Source organism: Orcinus orca, chromosome 16, assembly GCF_937001465.1.
Source record: "Orcinus orca chromosome 16, mOrcOrc1.1, whole genome shotgun sequence".
NCBI classification, from domain to species: Eukaryota; Metazoa; Chordata; class Mammalia; order Artiodactyla; family Delphinidae; genus Orcinus; species Orcinus orca.
Window position 1 is genome coordinate 73,202,377 of NC_064574.1, and position 15,133 is coordinate 73,217,509.

Here is a 15,133-nt window from a genome sequence, read left to right on the forward strand (position 1 = left end):
TTTCTGTTTGACCCCTTTGGGTTTCTTTAATTTTTTATTTTTAAAAATTGAAGTATAGTTGATCTACAATATTGTGTTAGTTTCAGGTGTACAGCAAAGTGATTCAGTTATATATATATATATATATGTATATATATATATATTTTTTTTTTCCCAGAGTCTTTTCCATTATAGGATATTACAAGTTACTGCATATAGTTCCCTGTGCTATACAATAAGTCCCTGTTACATATCTACAGATCAGCACTTCTGACTCTAAATGTGCACAAGAATAACCTGGTGAGTTTGTTAAGCTGCAGATTCTGAATCAGTAGGTTAGGGTAGGGGCCCAGGGAGGCTGATGCTGCTCGTCTGCGGCAACTTTGTGTAACAAGGTTCTAAAGATCAGTGACTCTCAAACCTGAGCACATGTCAGCATCACCTGAAGGACTTGTTAACACAGGCTGCTGGGCCCACCCAGAATGTGATTCAGTAGGTCTCGGTGGGGACTGAACATTTTCCTTTTAACAAGTTTGAAGAAGATGATGATGATAATAATCAGGAACCACACTTTGAGAACCACCACTCTAGAAGATTCTATGTGTGACCCACAGCTTTCACCCTTTTGGGAATTTGGTGTAGTGTCCCCACTGCTGGAGTTCTGGTTCTTTAGCTTACAGAGTCTTCTGATTGCTCCCAGAGTCGCTCAGGAGGAGTCATTCATTCTTCTTTGTGTTTAGCTTGCTTACCTCTGTTGTTAAGAAACGTCTGAAATTTGTGTTTTATTAGCAGGATTTTGGTGAGATTTGTATAGACGAGGCCTCTGCATCTCTGCTGGCTCTGGGGACCACCGTTATGGAATCCTTACCATGTCCTAGGCCTGGCCTCGGGCTCTTTGCAGACTCAGTGAGACCATCCCTCCCTTGACCGCAGCACGGGCAGGCCCCTCTGGCACCACCTGTCCGTGGCCCTCACCTCACGGTTAGTGTCTGGGAATCTGTACGTTACTCTTCAGGGTGGAGGAAGCGTCTTCTTTACCTGTGTATGCAGCTCACCTAGTGCCTGGCATCACATGCTAGCCGGATGACCGACTTTACCACCAGATACACCATTCCCCTCAGAGGGTACAGGACCCTGATGGTCTGGGGAAGGGTGGGTTACGCAAGGGGACAACGTGAGCAGGGCAGCCTAGGAAGGACACTGGAAGGAAGGGGGACGGACGGGGCTGTCTGGGTTAACCCAGCCCGGCAGCTCCCACCAGGGCTCCAAGGAAGCCAGTCCCGCCAAGACACCCAAGGCAGGAAGTCACTGTGAGGCCCACGGTGAAGGGGGTGGGGCCTGTGCGGGGTGGAGGCTCTGATGCGCATCCCCTCCACCCTTCCCCATCCCTGACTCTAGCCATGCTTGTCCAGTTCCTCCACTTCCTCTATGGCCCCTAACTGCATCCCCACCGACCGAGGCAGACAGGCTGGGCAGGAAACACACACAGCCTCCTCTTGGGCCCACTTTATTTGGGAGAGGCATGGGGAGGGCTCTAGGCCTGCTGTGCCCCTAGGAGAGCTCGCACCTGCCCAATCTGCCAGTCGACACTGGAGCGCGCGGTGCCCCCCAGGGCTGCGTACTGCTCCACGCTGTGTCCGTAGTCCCACACGTGGCTCACGTCTCCCGAGAACAGGGGGCTGAGGGGAAAGGAGGAGGTGGGCCTGGGCTGGCCTCGAGGAAGGCAGCAGAGGGAGGGGAGGGGAGGGGAGGGGAGGGGAGCACACCTGATGGTCTGTAGCTCCTGCAGCGACAGCTGGTTGAGGGCGACCCCTTTGGTCTCGGCCATGAACACGGCTTTCCCGGAGGCCTCGTGGGCCTGGCGGAATGGCATCTGGGGGCGCGGGGGGCGGGAGAGCAGTGCTGACGCAGGCTTCCTGAGCTCCCTGTTCTGCTGGGGGTGCCGGCCCTCCCCCTGCGCCATGACCACCACCACCCCCAGCCTGAGGAACATCCCTGTCCCCTCGCCCCTCCACCCTGGCTGCCCCACACTTACCCCTTTGCGGACCAGGTAGTAGGCGAGGTCAGTTGCCAGCATGTCAGGACTAAGAGCCCGTGCCATATTCTCACGGTGAATCTGGGGACAGCAGGCCAGGTGAGTGTGAATCTGGGGGGCCCTTGGTCCTGGAGCTGCCAGCCTAAGGCCTACCCCCCCTCAGCCAGGAAGTCCCCTGCCTTGGGCAGATCCCCTCTTACCCACCCTCTTCTGCTTTCTCTGCTTGAACCATCATTTCATAATTATTGATAATTATTAGCTGTGCTACTGGGGTTGCCTCCTTATCTTTAGCATCAGAATCACCGGGAGGATTTATAATGAATACAGATCTCCGTGGCCTAACCCAGAGTCTCTGATTCAGCAGGTCTGGAGGGGGGCCTAGGATTGCAGGTCTGTCAGGTTCTCAGGTGATACTGCTGCTGCTGATCTCGGGACAACCACTGCTTTAGAGACACATCCTGAACTATTTAGGAATGAAATGATGGGGATTTGCTTAAAAACAACGGTGGAGGGGGTAGTGGGTAAAGACAGCTGAAGCAAGAATGGCCGTGGGTTGATTGTTGTTGAAGCCGAGTGTTGGTACATAAGGGTTCGTGATACACAGCCTCTCAACTGTTGTATACTGAAATTTCCCATAGTGAATGGTTAAAGAAGAAATCTGGCCGGTCCAGCTGATGGGGCTCCTTGAGTCTCACCCACTTCCATTCTACTGCAGTATGTCTCTTCGCTCTTCCCAGGGCAGGAACAAGCACATGGCCCCCTCCCTCTGCCCCACGGCCTCTGGACCCACCCACGCTTGCCTCCTCTCAAGATCGCCCTCCTGGCATCCCAGCCCTGAGCTTAGGGGCCTCGGGGAGAAGAGACGTGTCTTGCCTGCAGTGTAGAGATGACGCCAGTGGCCACCTGGATGACGGCGCTCATGGTGTTGGACACTTCAAACACGGCTTCCTTGTCCTCCTGGGAGGCACATGGCAGGAGGTAAGGGCCCAGTAGCCTGGTGCCCAGTGAGGCCTTCCCACTGCCTTCCACTGGGAACACTCAGCACCTTGTACACCCCGCACCAAGGGAGAGGAGAGCACTCCCAGGGCTGGGTGCGCAGGACAGGAGGTGGCAATTCTGTGGGGCCCCTGCCCAGATGAGCCAGGACCCCAAGAATTGGTATGCGGTGTGTGTGCAACTGGGTCCCCAGCCTCGCACCTGTAAGTCCTTGTTGTAGGTGCTCGGAAGTCCCTTGAGGGTCATCAGGAGCCCAGCACACTGAGGGAACAGGGAGGATCAGGGGGCTGGACCTCGGAGCCTGTCCTGGACGTTCCCTCAGGACCCTCCGGGTCAGCGCAGAGGCCTCGCCCCAACTCCCTGCCCTGCTTACCCGCCCAAACACTCGCCCCGCCTTGCTCCGGATCAGCTCCAGGCTGTCTGGGTTTTTCTTCTGGGGCATCAGGCTGCTTCCAGTGCTGGAGACAGAGATGCCGGGGCTGAAGGGGCTCCGGTGGCCCTTGGCTGGTCTGCTGGGCAGCTCTGCCCAGGGGTTGGGGTGAGGAGGAAAGAAGCCATGCTGGTGGGCGCAGAGCTGGGGGAGGGCAGGCGCAGCCTTACCTGTAGGCGTCTGAGAGCTGCACCAAGTTGAATTCCTTGGTGCCATAGAGGATGAGATCCTCGGCCATCCTGCTGAGGTGGGTCATACACAGCGAAGCCCAGAATAGGAACTCAGCTTGTGGGAGGAGAGGGAGAGCAGGCTGTCTGGTCACCAGGCCTCGCCCCTCACCCAGCCTGGAGAAGGTCCGGTGGGCCATACGGGGGTGGTAGGAAGCTGGAGAGGAGGCAGGGCGGGGGGACAAAGGCAGCACGCACTGCAGGGGACTGGCCCTGGAGCGTGGGCGGGCTAGCGCCCAGGACTCACCCACAAAGTCTCGCTCACTGGTGGCATCCATGCTGTTGAGAGTGATGGCCCCAAAGTTCAGTTCTGGCCGATTTGGGAAGGGGAAGGCAATAGGGTTGGGCTGGAGGGCGAGGAGGGGCCTTCTCCCCACCCCCACCCCCCAACCAGGCTGCCCAGCATCCCCCCATGACCCCCTCTCAGGGAGGAGGAGTAGGGAGGGGCAGGAGGTTGGGAAGGTCTTTGGTACAGGTCCCAGGAGGGAGGCGGGAGCCCTGAGTCTCCCCGGCACCATGCACCTCTCCCATGGCCTCCCCTTGCCTCTCTAGCCTCACTGGCCATAGATAATAGACCAGGGTTTTACCTGGACACCTGCCCTCTCTAAGTGTGTGTCTGCGAGACCTGGCAGATGCTGAGGGTGGTCTCCAGGGAAAGGAGGGGCAGGGTGCCTCACCTGCTCGGAGCAGCTCCCGGTCCACACCCAGAGGGTTGCCTGCGATGGCCCCGCTGCAGAGATGGGAGGGGTTCTGAGTGACCGGGGCTCCCGGCAGGCAGGCCCTGGCATGTACTTGCACGCACACCTGTGCTGAGCTCTGGTTGCCAGGGCTGCAGCCTGGTTGGCTTGGGTGCCAGACAGTTGTCCCCACGCGGGGGAAACGGCACGATGTGAGCAGCTGGCTGGCTCTCTGGAGAGCTCTGGCCTGGCTGTGACCCACTCATCGCCCCCATCTTAGAGAGAGCTGAGGGTCCATTTGTGGTCTCCCTCCCACCGTGGCTGGGGAGGCTGACTGCCTGGCTTCTGTCCCCCTCTGCCCTTCCTGGCCCCTCCTCTTCTCTTGAAGCCCAAGGAACATGCTAAGTATGTGGCAGCAGCCCCATCCTTGGAGCACTGGGCCTCACTCACCTCCCCAGGGGCAGGACGTTGATCCGCTTCTGCACCTCCAGCAGCCTCTCAGAGTCTCTGGTCAGTGCCACAGCATGGCTGTGGGAAGCCAGGAGGCAGGAGGGTCAGGGCAGCCTGGGCTGGGCCCCTCCCCTCCACCACACCCCTCCCTCACTGCCCGCTCACCTCAGGATCCAGTGGCTCCAGCGGATGGGCTGAGCCCTCTGCAGGTGTGTGTACCCTGGGAAGAGGATGTCACGTTCCCTGTGGGGGAAGAGTAGGGGCAGGGAGCCTGAGGGGCTCAGGAGGTTCAGGCGAGGCCTGCCTGGGACCCTGGGACCCTGCAGTCCTGGGCCCCTGTAGGGAAGAGCAGGGCAGGCTCACCAAGGATCTGCCTGCACAAGGGACCAAGTGATCTCCTGGGGACAAACATGGTGTAAGGGAAGGGTCGGGAGGTGGGGCATTGTGACTGGGCCATGGCTGGGGGGCGTCCAGAGGGTGAGCGCAGGACCAAGTAGAGATTACCCCTTCAGCTGGGGCCTCTGCACCTTGGCAGCAGATCTGGGTAGGGGCCAGGGCAGGAGGGGAGGTGCACGGCAGGTACCACCTGGCAGTGAGAGGAACTCCAGAGGAGCCCAGAATAGCTGGGGGCACTTGAAAGTACGCAGGGCAGTGGCACAGGTGCTGTGAGTGACGGTTCTAATTTTTTTAAATAAACAGCTTTATTGAGATATAATTCACATACAAATCACCCATTTAAAGTGTACATTTAGTGTACAACCATCACCCCAAGAAAGAAACCCTGGGACCTCCCTGATGGTGCAGTGGTTAAGAATCCGCCTGCCAATGCAGGGGACATGGGTTCAATCCCTGGTCTGGGAAGATCCCACATGTCGCAGAGCAACTAAGCCCGTGCGCCACAACTACTGAGCCCACGTGCTGCAACTACTGAAGCCTGCGCGCCTAGAGTCCGTGCTCCGCAACAAGCGAAGCCACAGCAGTGAGAAGCCCGCTCACTGCGTGCACCAATGAAGACCCAACACAGACAAAGAAAAAGGAAAGAAACCCTGTACTCATTAGCAGTCAGTCCCTAATCCTCCCAACACCCACCCTGCCCCGAGGATGACAGTTTGGGGGCCCTTGTTTTCCCCCAGTGAAGTCAGTGAAACAGGGGTCACAGGGAGCTGGGGAAGAGGAGGGGTCAACCCTGTCTCTGACACCAAATAGAGACTTCTCAGAAGTCACGTCACAGAAGCCAAAGCTTGGGATGAGGCCAGCGGGAGGCAGCCCTCAGCTCTGTCCTTTGCCCGCCATGCTGTGTGCGGACGGGGGACATGGGGCACAGGCAGGCCAAGGAGTGACTCTCTGGTTGCCCCAGGCAAGCCGGCCCCTTTCCGCGGGCTTCGGGCCATCTGCCTAGTGCCTTAGCCTCTGGCCTGTGAACCCTCAAAGGGTGAGCTCCCCCTGCCTGCTAAGCTGGGCTGGCTGGGGGTCGGGGATGCTGCAAGAAATCCCCACTCCTGGCTGCTCTGCCTCACTCAGTCCAGGAGTTCTGGACTGTACCCCTGTACCCCAGAGCCTGGCCCCCCTACCCTCATCACCCCTGCCACCTAGGTCTGGCATTCAGGCTGCCTGTCTCGGGGGAGCGGAGACCCTGGATGCCCTCATGCCCCTCTCTGCCACCTGGTGTTGCATGCACTCACGCCTCTGCCCGATCCACCATGGTTCTGATGAGCTCCAGGAGGAGGGCAGAGAGCGTGGAGCAGTTCTGCCGCATCCACAGCCTGAGGTCTGTGACCACCTGTTGGGAGGAGGATGTGGCACTCAGGGACCACAGATGTGTTGCCTCCCTGGGGAGCCAGGACCGCTGCTGAGCCCCAGCTCTGCTGTCTGGACCCCCCAAGGTTGGGAAGGCCCAGGGCGGGGAGCCGGGCAGGCTGGCGGCACCTGGTCGTTCCGACTTCGTCCTGTGTGCAGCTTCCCTGCGGTTTCACCGATGAGCTCCTGGGGGTGGAGGGAGGCACGCAGTCGGGGTCTGCCTGCTTGTGGCCCTCCCTCCCTGCCCCGGGGTGCCCTGGTTCTGCCCGATCTCTGCTAAGGCCTCCTGCTCGAGGTCCCAGTGATGAAGGGAACAGAATGATGGTGCTTATGCTCAGTGGCCCAGAGAGGGGAGGGGCAGGGGTGGGGGGTGAGGTGGGGGTGGCCTCACCTTCAGACGCCGCTCATTGGCCGTATGGATGTCCTCATCATTGGGGTTTAGTTTGAAGGTGCCCTGGGCCCACTCCTCAGCTACCTGTAGCAGATAGCAGCAACACGGGGGTCAGGAGGGTGGGCATCAGCAGTTGAGTCCTGGCAGCGCCCCACCCCCGAGGAGAATCACAGACCAAGAGCACGTTTGCTCAGGAGCCATAGGACCACAGGAGCATTAAGGGGTGAAGAGAGAGAGTCAGCACAGCATGTGGTTAAAGGGCACCTCTCTAGGCATATGATCACTACGAGGGGAGATGACAGGCTTGGGATGATACCGCAGCCTGCGCTTGCTCGGGGATTTGGTGAAAGCCTGGGACCACAGGGAGGGACGCTGGGTTGGGCCTGGGAGTGTGGAGAGTACCTTGTCCAGGCCCTGGAGTATCTGGTCCATCTCGGTCTTGGTGAGGATCCCCGCCTTCTGCAGGCCCCGGCTGTAGGCCTTGCTGCCCTGCACGTCCACCTCCCAGAGGTGCTGGTCATAGGTGATGGACGAGTTGAACTTCTCCATGATGGGGTCCACTGCGCCCACAAACCGGCCACCCCACAGCTTCCCGCTCTGGCCAGGAGGGCATGAGCAATTAGTCTCCCCCCTTGAGAACAGTACCTCCCACAAAGGGCCCTCAGGAGAGTTATCAAATCTGACGGCAGTGGGAGCCAGCGGGCAGGGTTATTCTCACTGGACAGATAAGGAAACTGAGGCTCAGAGAGGGTTAGGAACTTGCCCAGAGTCACTCAGGGAGTGAATGTGGGAAATTGGCTGGACGCTGAAGTTAGGTTCTTTCCTACCATGGGGCGCTGCTCCAGGGAGATGGTGGCAGGCACCCCTGAGACCACAGCAGAACTTCTGGGACCCTTCCTGCCACTGACCAAAGTGAGAAGTCACTCTGGAATCCAGCTCTGATGTACCAGGGATAATGACAATAATGCTGGCTAACGTACGTCGCGTTCTCACTGTCTGCCAGGCACCATTATTTGCTTGTCACGCAGACAGCAACGCTGTGAACTGGGTACCAATACTATCCTGCTACAGAGAGGAAAAACTGAGGCACAGAGCAGATCTTTACCTTGCCCTTGCTGAGAGCGGCAGAGCCCGGACTGCACCTCGGCAGCCGGAAGTCGAAGCCCTGCTCTAAACCCCACATGCCAGCAGGACCTCTCTGCTGGCTCTGCTGTTCTGAACATTTGCTGCAGGGACAGGTGAGGAGGCACTTGAGGGGCCCCATCAGTCTCAAATTACCTGCATCTCCCTCCCCCAGCTTGGGGTGGGGCCTAAGGTCCCAACCCCCCACTCCTCTGGAGAGCACCCCAGACACACCCATTATCATTGGCCTTCTAGGAGGTCACTAGCTGACCCTCTGCCCCCCAGGAGCCAAGGGCAGAGGGATGGGACAGAGACACCTCTGTTTTGAAAGAGGGCATAGGTCAGGGCATGGGACAGATGGGGGAGGGAGCGCAGAACCCCTGAGGGGCAGTCCTAGTGCCCAGTGAGCCAAGGACAGGAGGGGAGTGGTCCGGGGTGGAGATGGGAATGTTACTTCGCTGGCATCTTTTCTGTGGAAGGGGTCTACAGTGGCCACTGGGGACATATGTTCTCCTCTGTCTCCCTGCAATGTCGTAGACCTCAGTTAGCCACCTGACCATAGGAGTGTTATATTACCTCTCTAACCTTCAGGGTTGTCCCTTTATAAAATAGGAATAATAATAGCATCTATCTGATGGAATTGTTAGATTAAGCCATTAGATTAAGCTAACTGCATACATAGCACAGTGCCTGGTACTCAGTAAGTTCTAGGTATTGCTAAGGGAGGGGCCGAGGGCTGCCAGGGTCAGGGTGTGCCTTAGCTCCACTCGTCACTCCTGTGTGCACCCCCGGGACCTGGCCCCAGGGTGCTCTGGCCCCAGGAGGTGCTCTGGCCCCAGGCTGTGAGCTGACCCCTCAGTGCCCAGCAGCCTTTGCTGCCAGAGGACTCTGCCCTGCAGATGTAGCCTCTGCCCCCACTCAGCCTTTTGAGCTGGACCTGCCCCTTACCCCCTGCTGCCCCGCCAGGCCTAGATCTCCAGCAAAGCACCACGTGGGGCCCTGGTCCTGACCACTGGGGCCAGAGGGCCAGGGCCAGCCGGTCAGGATGGGGAGGCAGGCTGCCCTTCAGCCAGGGGCCTGGCATCACCTCCCCCAGCAGGCCCCTGGACTCGCTTCGTGGGTTGTTAGTAATAACAACTATTTAACAAGTGGGGCCACAGCCAAACCAATTAGTGCCAACCCACAGGATGGCCTGGGGAAAGCAGAGGTCGCCTGGCGCCCTGGTTTCCTGAAGGCAGCCCACTCCGCATTGGGGCCAAGCTCCTACCCTGCTGGCAGTCTTAAAAGGACCCCAGGAGGATGTTAGAGTGACGTGCCACCACCTGGGCACTGAGAGAGGGGCGAGATGGTGGGAGAGGCCACTGCTGTGAGCCAGGGTACATCTGGGCCAGAAGGATCCCTTTGGGGCAAGAGGACAGGGACACTGGTTCAGGCTGGGATGAAAGAGCAATAGCCAATTTAGAACACATGGGAAATACCGGCGTTGTCCCTCTTAGTGTCATTAGCCATGATTTATTGAGCACCTACTATTGCTGCGCCCTGTGCCAGGCATTCTCCAGATGCTCTTACACCCTCCTATGAGGTTACCCCTATTTTACAAATGAGGAAAGACATTCAGAGAGGTCGAGTGACTGCTTCAGAAGCCAAGTCTGTTTGGCCCCAAAGTCCAGGCCCTGCCACGGGCCCTCCACCATGACCCAGAAGCTAGTAGGGCAGACAGTCTTAACCCATTTATTCAATAAAAAGCTGAGGCCCAGAGAGGAAGTGACTTGCCAGCTAATGGGGGCCAGAAGGGACTGGAACCCACACCTCCTGCTTCCCAGGCCCAGGGTTCCCTTCTCTGGCATCAAGCAAACAGCCCCTTTTACTTGAAGGGTTCAAAGCAATGACCTCATGATCCAGTACCTTACAGAGAAGGCAGACAGCTAATATTATCCCCATCTGCCGGGTAAATCGACTGAGGCCCAGGGAAAGGAACCTGTGCCTCAGACTCCTGCCACTAAGTCAGAAAGAGAACCCAGGAGTCCTCTGGCTCTGAGGGAGAGAGGCCAATGAGACAGGAAGCCACCAGGTCCTGGGGCCACACGGCACGGTCCCCTACATCCTGGCTCTTAGCACACGCAAGAGTCCTCTGGACTCTGCTACACAGGGACAACTGCTATGGTAGGAGAGGGGCACAGGATGGGGACTGACAGGAGGACGGGGGGTGGGGGGCGGGAAGGAAGGAATGAAGAGGTGAGGGTGCTGAATGAGTGGGCCGCACCTTTCCCGCCCGGCCTAGATCACGGTCAGGTCAGGACCACCTTCCCCAGCAGTGTGGGTTGGTGCATTTGCCACAAAGGCTGCCTAGGGAGGGGTGAGGGACCGGGGAGAGCAGATGGTGTTGGGGATACCGGGAAGTCGGGGCAAAGCTCTCTTTAGGGATCTGGCAGGTGCGACGGGGCGTACCCACTGCCTGGAGCCAGCGAGGACAATTACCAGGAGGGTGGAGGGCGACAGGTCTGGCTCGGGGAGATCGCGTGCGCAGGTCACTGTCCCGGCTGGCGCCCAGGGCGCCCCTCCCCCTCGTTTGGAGGCCTGGAGGACCGGCGTCCTCGAGATCCCACTCACCTCCGATGCCATGTTGGGCGGTTCCTTGCCGTCCGGGAGCCTAGGTCCTCCGAGTCTGGAAGACAGGGCAGGACTGACGACCTCGTCGGCCACCGGGCGGTGTCCCCCTGGCGGGGCCGGCTCCGGGTTGGGGCACTGCCTTTGGAGCGCAGCTTGTGGCGGAGGCGGACGTGGGCAGCGCCCAGCCAGCGCTCGCGCGGGTCCTCTGCGTCCTCCCCTCCCGTCAGTCCCGCCCGTCCAGCCCGTTCGGCCGCCGAGCACTTAACCACTGCCTGGCCGCGCGGTAAGTCTCTCCACAGCCGCAGGGCTGGACTTTTCCGGCCGGGAGAGCGTCAACAGCAGCCCAGCGCTGTCCCCGCCTCCTATCGGCGGCCGCACCAATCCCAGGCAGCCCGGCCGCGTGGGCGTTGCCTCCGCTCTCCAACCCCGGCTGTGGGCGGAGCCGTCTCCGGAGCGGCTTTGGGCTGAGCGGCGCTAGGGAGGCGGTAGGAGAGGCGACTGTGAGGGTCCCCTACCCCCAGGGCGGCAGTGCTCAAGGCTGCAGACTGCTCCGGGCACTGGAGGGAGACCCGGGCTAGGGATAGAGGTAAAGACACTGGGCCAGGACTGGCGGGCTCACAGGAGACACAAGGTGAAAAGCCACGCCCGATCATTCGTTCATTCAACAAACACGTACCCGCACCTCCTATGTGGTAGGTACAGAGTTAGACACTGAAGAAAAGGAAATGAGCATAAGAAATGATGCTTGCCTCAAGAAGCTCTAACAAAGAGTGGATAAGGTGTGCAGGGGGCACAGAGGGCAGCGCAGAGTGGGGCGTCCATCTTGGGGTACTCAGGGAAGGGTTCCCTGACACGATTAATTAACTAATTATTCAATAAAATAGACAGCCTGGGTTCTGGCCTTAGGGGCCCTAGAACTTCTGCCCTGGAAGTTCCACATTCTGGGGGAGATGTCCCCAGAGTTGAGTCTTGGAAATAAAAGGGAGTTAGCTCAGCAAAAAAGGGGATTAGAACATTCCCTGCGCCGGGGTGGGGGGTGGGGGGGTCAGCCTGGGCAAAGTCCGGGAGGCCAGAGGCCAGAAAGTGAGTGGCCTGCTTGCAGAACAGGAAACCAAGAGTGGCTATAACAAAGGGTCAGGGGCTTTAGAATGGAGGTGGGGAGGAGAGGTGGGAAGTAGGTTGGGGTAAGATTGTAAAGGGCCTTGAATGTCAAACGAGAGGGTTTGGTCTTGATAGGACCTATGGTCCTCCCATAGGTCATAGGGAGCCAACAGATGTTAAAAATTGAGGGAGCCAAAATTTTTTTAGAAAGATACTTCTGGCAACAGTACTGAGGATGGAATGGAGGGGAGAAGGGACCAGTAGCTGGGATACCTCATGGGTTGATGGTTTTTAGCCCTCACTCAAGAGTGGAATTACTTGGAGTTCCTAGAATGCATCAGGCTGTTGCAAGGTTTCCTAAATGCTCCTCCCTGTGCCTGGAATGCCTTCCCTCACTGTCTGTCTTGCTACTCCCATTCATCTGTCAGCATTTGAGCGAAGCATCATCAACGTTGGGAAGACTCCCTGCTGATCCAGGTATCCAGCTCTGGGTTCCCATGCGATCCTGGAGAAGCATCTAGCAGTCTTTCCCTGAATTGGGAGCACTGTAGTTGTGGCTTCTGGGTCTTCTCTCCCACCCAACTGTAGGCTCCTTGGAAGCAAGGCCTCATCCTCTTTATCTCTGTGACCCCCTAACCTCTCCTGTCTTCTCCCACAAAAGCCCCAGAACAGGGCTGCAGCAGGCCCCTAGGTGGGCAGGGAAGCCCTTGAGACCAGCTGTGAGCCATGTGGTCCTGACAACTGAGAGTGCTGTGGCAAACCCCTGGGATCTACCTGCTAGTGTCTGAGGCCTGACATCCCCTCCTGGGAGGTCAAGTGTCAAAGCCAGAGGTACTTTGCAAATATGAGGTCACACTCCTGAATACCCAGCAACATACAGGGATCAAACCCTTTGGCAAATGAATTGAGGCTGGAAAGGGTGTTGGGGAAGTGTTAAAAAATGCTCAGTCTCACTGTTAAAAGCCTCATGAATCTGGATATGTATGGATGTGTGTGTGTGTACATATATGTACATATATACGATGGATGTATCAGCTTTATTGAGATTTAATTGATACACAATGATATACAAATATTTAAGTGTACAATTTGATATGTTTTGACATATGTACACCCATGAAAATACACCATAATCAAAATAGTGAATGTACCCATCATACCCAAAATTGTCCTTTTCGCCCTCTTCATAATCTCCTCCTGCCTCTCCCCATCCATCCCCAAGAAAACACTGCTGCGCTTGTAACAATAGATTAGCTTACATCTTCTCTCTATATATACATGGAATTATTATATATATGAAATTATTATATTTTTTTCATTTTTCTCACTCAGCATAATTATTTGGAAGTTTATCAATGTTAGTACATGTGTCAATAGTTCATTCCTTTTTATTGATAAATAATATTCCATTCTGTGGATATACCACAATTTATTTATCCAGCTGCCTGTTGATGGACACTTGATTTGCTTCCAATTTGTGGTTGCTACAAATAAAACTTGTATGTGCAAGTCTTTCTGTGGACATATGCTTTCACTTCCCTTGCGTAAATACCTGGTTCTCAGGCCTTTGAACTTGGACTGAATTACACCACTGGCTTTCCTGGTCCTCCAGCTTGCAGATGGCAGATTTGGGGACTTTTGGGCCTCCGTATCAGCATGAGCCAATTTCTATAGATTATAGTTATAATAACTTTTAATGTCCTTCTCTGATTTATTAATCCTTCTCCTCATTACGGTTCATATTTTCTTGTCTTTTTACATACCTAGAAATTTTTGGATGCTAGACACGAGATCTTTATCTTGTTAGGCGTTGGATATTTTTATATTCCTATAAATCTTTTTGAGCTTTTCTCTGAGATGCAGTTAAGTTACTTGGAAACAGTTTGATTCTTTTGGGTTTTGCTTTTCATTATCTCTTAGGTCAGAAGCAATGCACAGTCTAGAGCTAAATATTCCCCACTAATAAGGGAAGACCTTCTTGAATACTCTACCCAGTGAATTATGAGTTTTCCCAGTCTGGCTGGTAGGAATAGGCACTATTCTTTTTAATCCTTTTGGATGGTTCTTTCCCCAAACTCAGATAGTTTCCTCACATGCATGCACTAATCAGTAATGCACTGAATACTCGCAGGGAACCCTTGGTAGACCTTCACAGTTCTCTTCTCCCTGTTACTCTTTTTGATGAACTCTAAAGTCCTCTGTCTCTCTAGGCTCCACTTTTTTTTCTCAACTCAGGGGGTCTGCCAGACTCTGCCTCAGTTCTTCCTCCCTGCATCATGTCCTTGGAACTTTATCAAAATAGTAAGCTGGATTACTATAGGGCTCGCCTCTTTTGTTTCCTGTCTCCCAGGAATCACTATCTTTCATTGAAAAACTTTGTTTCATGTATTTTGCCTTTTTAAAAATTTTTATTATTTATTTATTTATTTAAGCTGCGCTGGGTCTTAGTTACAGCATGTGGGCTTCTTAGTTGTGACATGCGGACTCCTAGTTGTGGCATGTGGACTCTTTAGTTGTGGCATGCATGCGGGATCTAGGTCCCTGACCAGGGATCGAACCTGGGCCCCCTGCATTGGGAGTGTAGAGTCTTACCCACTGGACCACCAGGGAAGTCCCTATTTTGCCTTTTTAATTTTGCTTTTTGGTTGTTTCATGTGTGATGGTAAATCAGATCCCAACTGACTCTATCTTGGCCAGGAGCAAAAGTCTGGTGGCAGATACTTAACACAAAAGGTAAGGGTGGCAGAGTCAAACTTACCTTGGCTTAAATTCCAACTCTGTCACTTACTGTAAAATGGGGGCAGGGCAGTCTTTTATATCCAAATGGCTATTTGATCTTTTTCCTCAGACGTTTAAAAGACATCTAAAAGTCAACATGTTCAAAACTGAACCCCTGATCTCCGCACTCCTGACTGTGATTGTCATTTTGTGTTTCCCATGACAATAAATGCCAACACCAACCATCTAGTTGCTCAGACCAAAACCCTTGGACTCCCGTTTTTCCTCACACCCGAATCTGATCAGTCATGTAATCCTGTTGGATCTATTTCAAACTATATCCAGAATCTGTTTCTCTCACTTCCACTGCTTCTTCCTGGACTGAGCCACCATCATCTTTTCCCTTGACTCTTAGTTACAACAGTCTTTCCTCTGGTGTCCCTGCTTCTACCCTTGCCCTTGGAAGGTCCCTTCTTAACACAGGAGCAGAGGATCCTTTTAAAATCTAAGTTAGGTCACGGTACTTCTCTGTTCAAAACACTCCTTTGGCTCCCCATTCTGTTCAGAGTGAAAGCCAACATCCTTCCAGTGGCCTAGAAC

At 55.3% G+C, this 15,133-nt stretch overlaps 2 protein-coding genes across 6 annotated transcripts in view; one reads left to right on the plus strand and one right to left on the minus strand.

Moving 5' to 3' along the window:
- Positions 1-1,470: 1,470 nt before the first annotated feature.
- Positions 1,471-11,060, minus strand: ASL (argininosuccinate lyase). Of its 4 annotated transcripts, XM_033426259.2 has the most exons (17): positions 10,981-11,060; positions 10,715-10,769; positions 7,385-7,579; positions 6,983-7,066; positions 6,721-6,777; positions 6,477-6,574; positions 4,960-5,037; positions 4,795-4,872; positions 4,345-4,397; positions 3,915-3,977; positions 3,611-3,725; positions 3,384-3,468; positions 3,212-3,271; positions 2,888-2,971; positions 2,015-2,095; positions 1,746-1,852; positions 1,471-1,658 (listed from the first exon to the last, which is right to left on the minus strand). In XM_033426259.2, the coding sequence occupies exons 2-17, from the start codon at positions 10,724-10,726 to the stop codon at positions 1,514-1,516; spliced, it is 1,395 nt and encodes a 464-aa protein (XP_033282150.1). In that variant the 5' UTR covers positions 10,727-10,769; positions 10,981-11,060; the 3' UTR covers positions 1,471-1,513. The 4 variants fall into 4 exon arrangements, with proteins under 4 accessions (XP_033282150.1, XP_049555535.1, XP_004268796.1 ...); XM_049699578.1 differs by lacking the exon at positions 10,981-11,060 and having other exon boundaries at positions 7,385-7,495; positions 10,715-10,962; XM_004268748.4 differs by lacking the exon at positions 10,981-11,060 and having other exon boundaries at positions 10,715-10,961.
- Positions 2,872-15,133, plus strand: part of CRCP (CGRP receptor component) — an 80,134-nt gene continuing 67,872 nt past the window's right edge. Inside the window, exon 1 of one of the 2 annotated variants that reach the window (XM_033426272.2) lies at positions 2,872-2,992. The gene's annotated coding sequence lies outside the window, so the exon portion shown is untranslated. Of the gene's footprint in view, positions 2,993-7,575; positions 8,221-15,133 lie in introns of those variants that run through there. The other variant, XM_033426271.2, reaches the window with a different exon arrangement.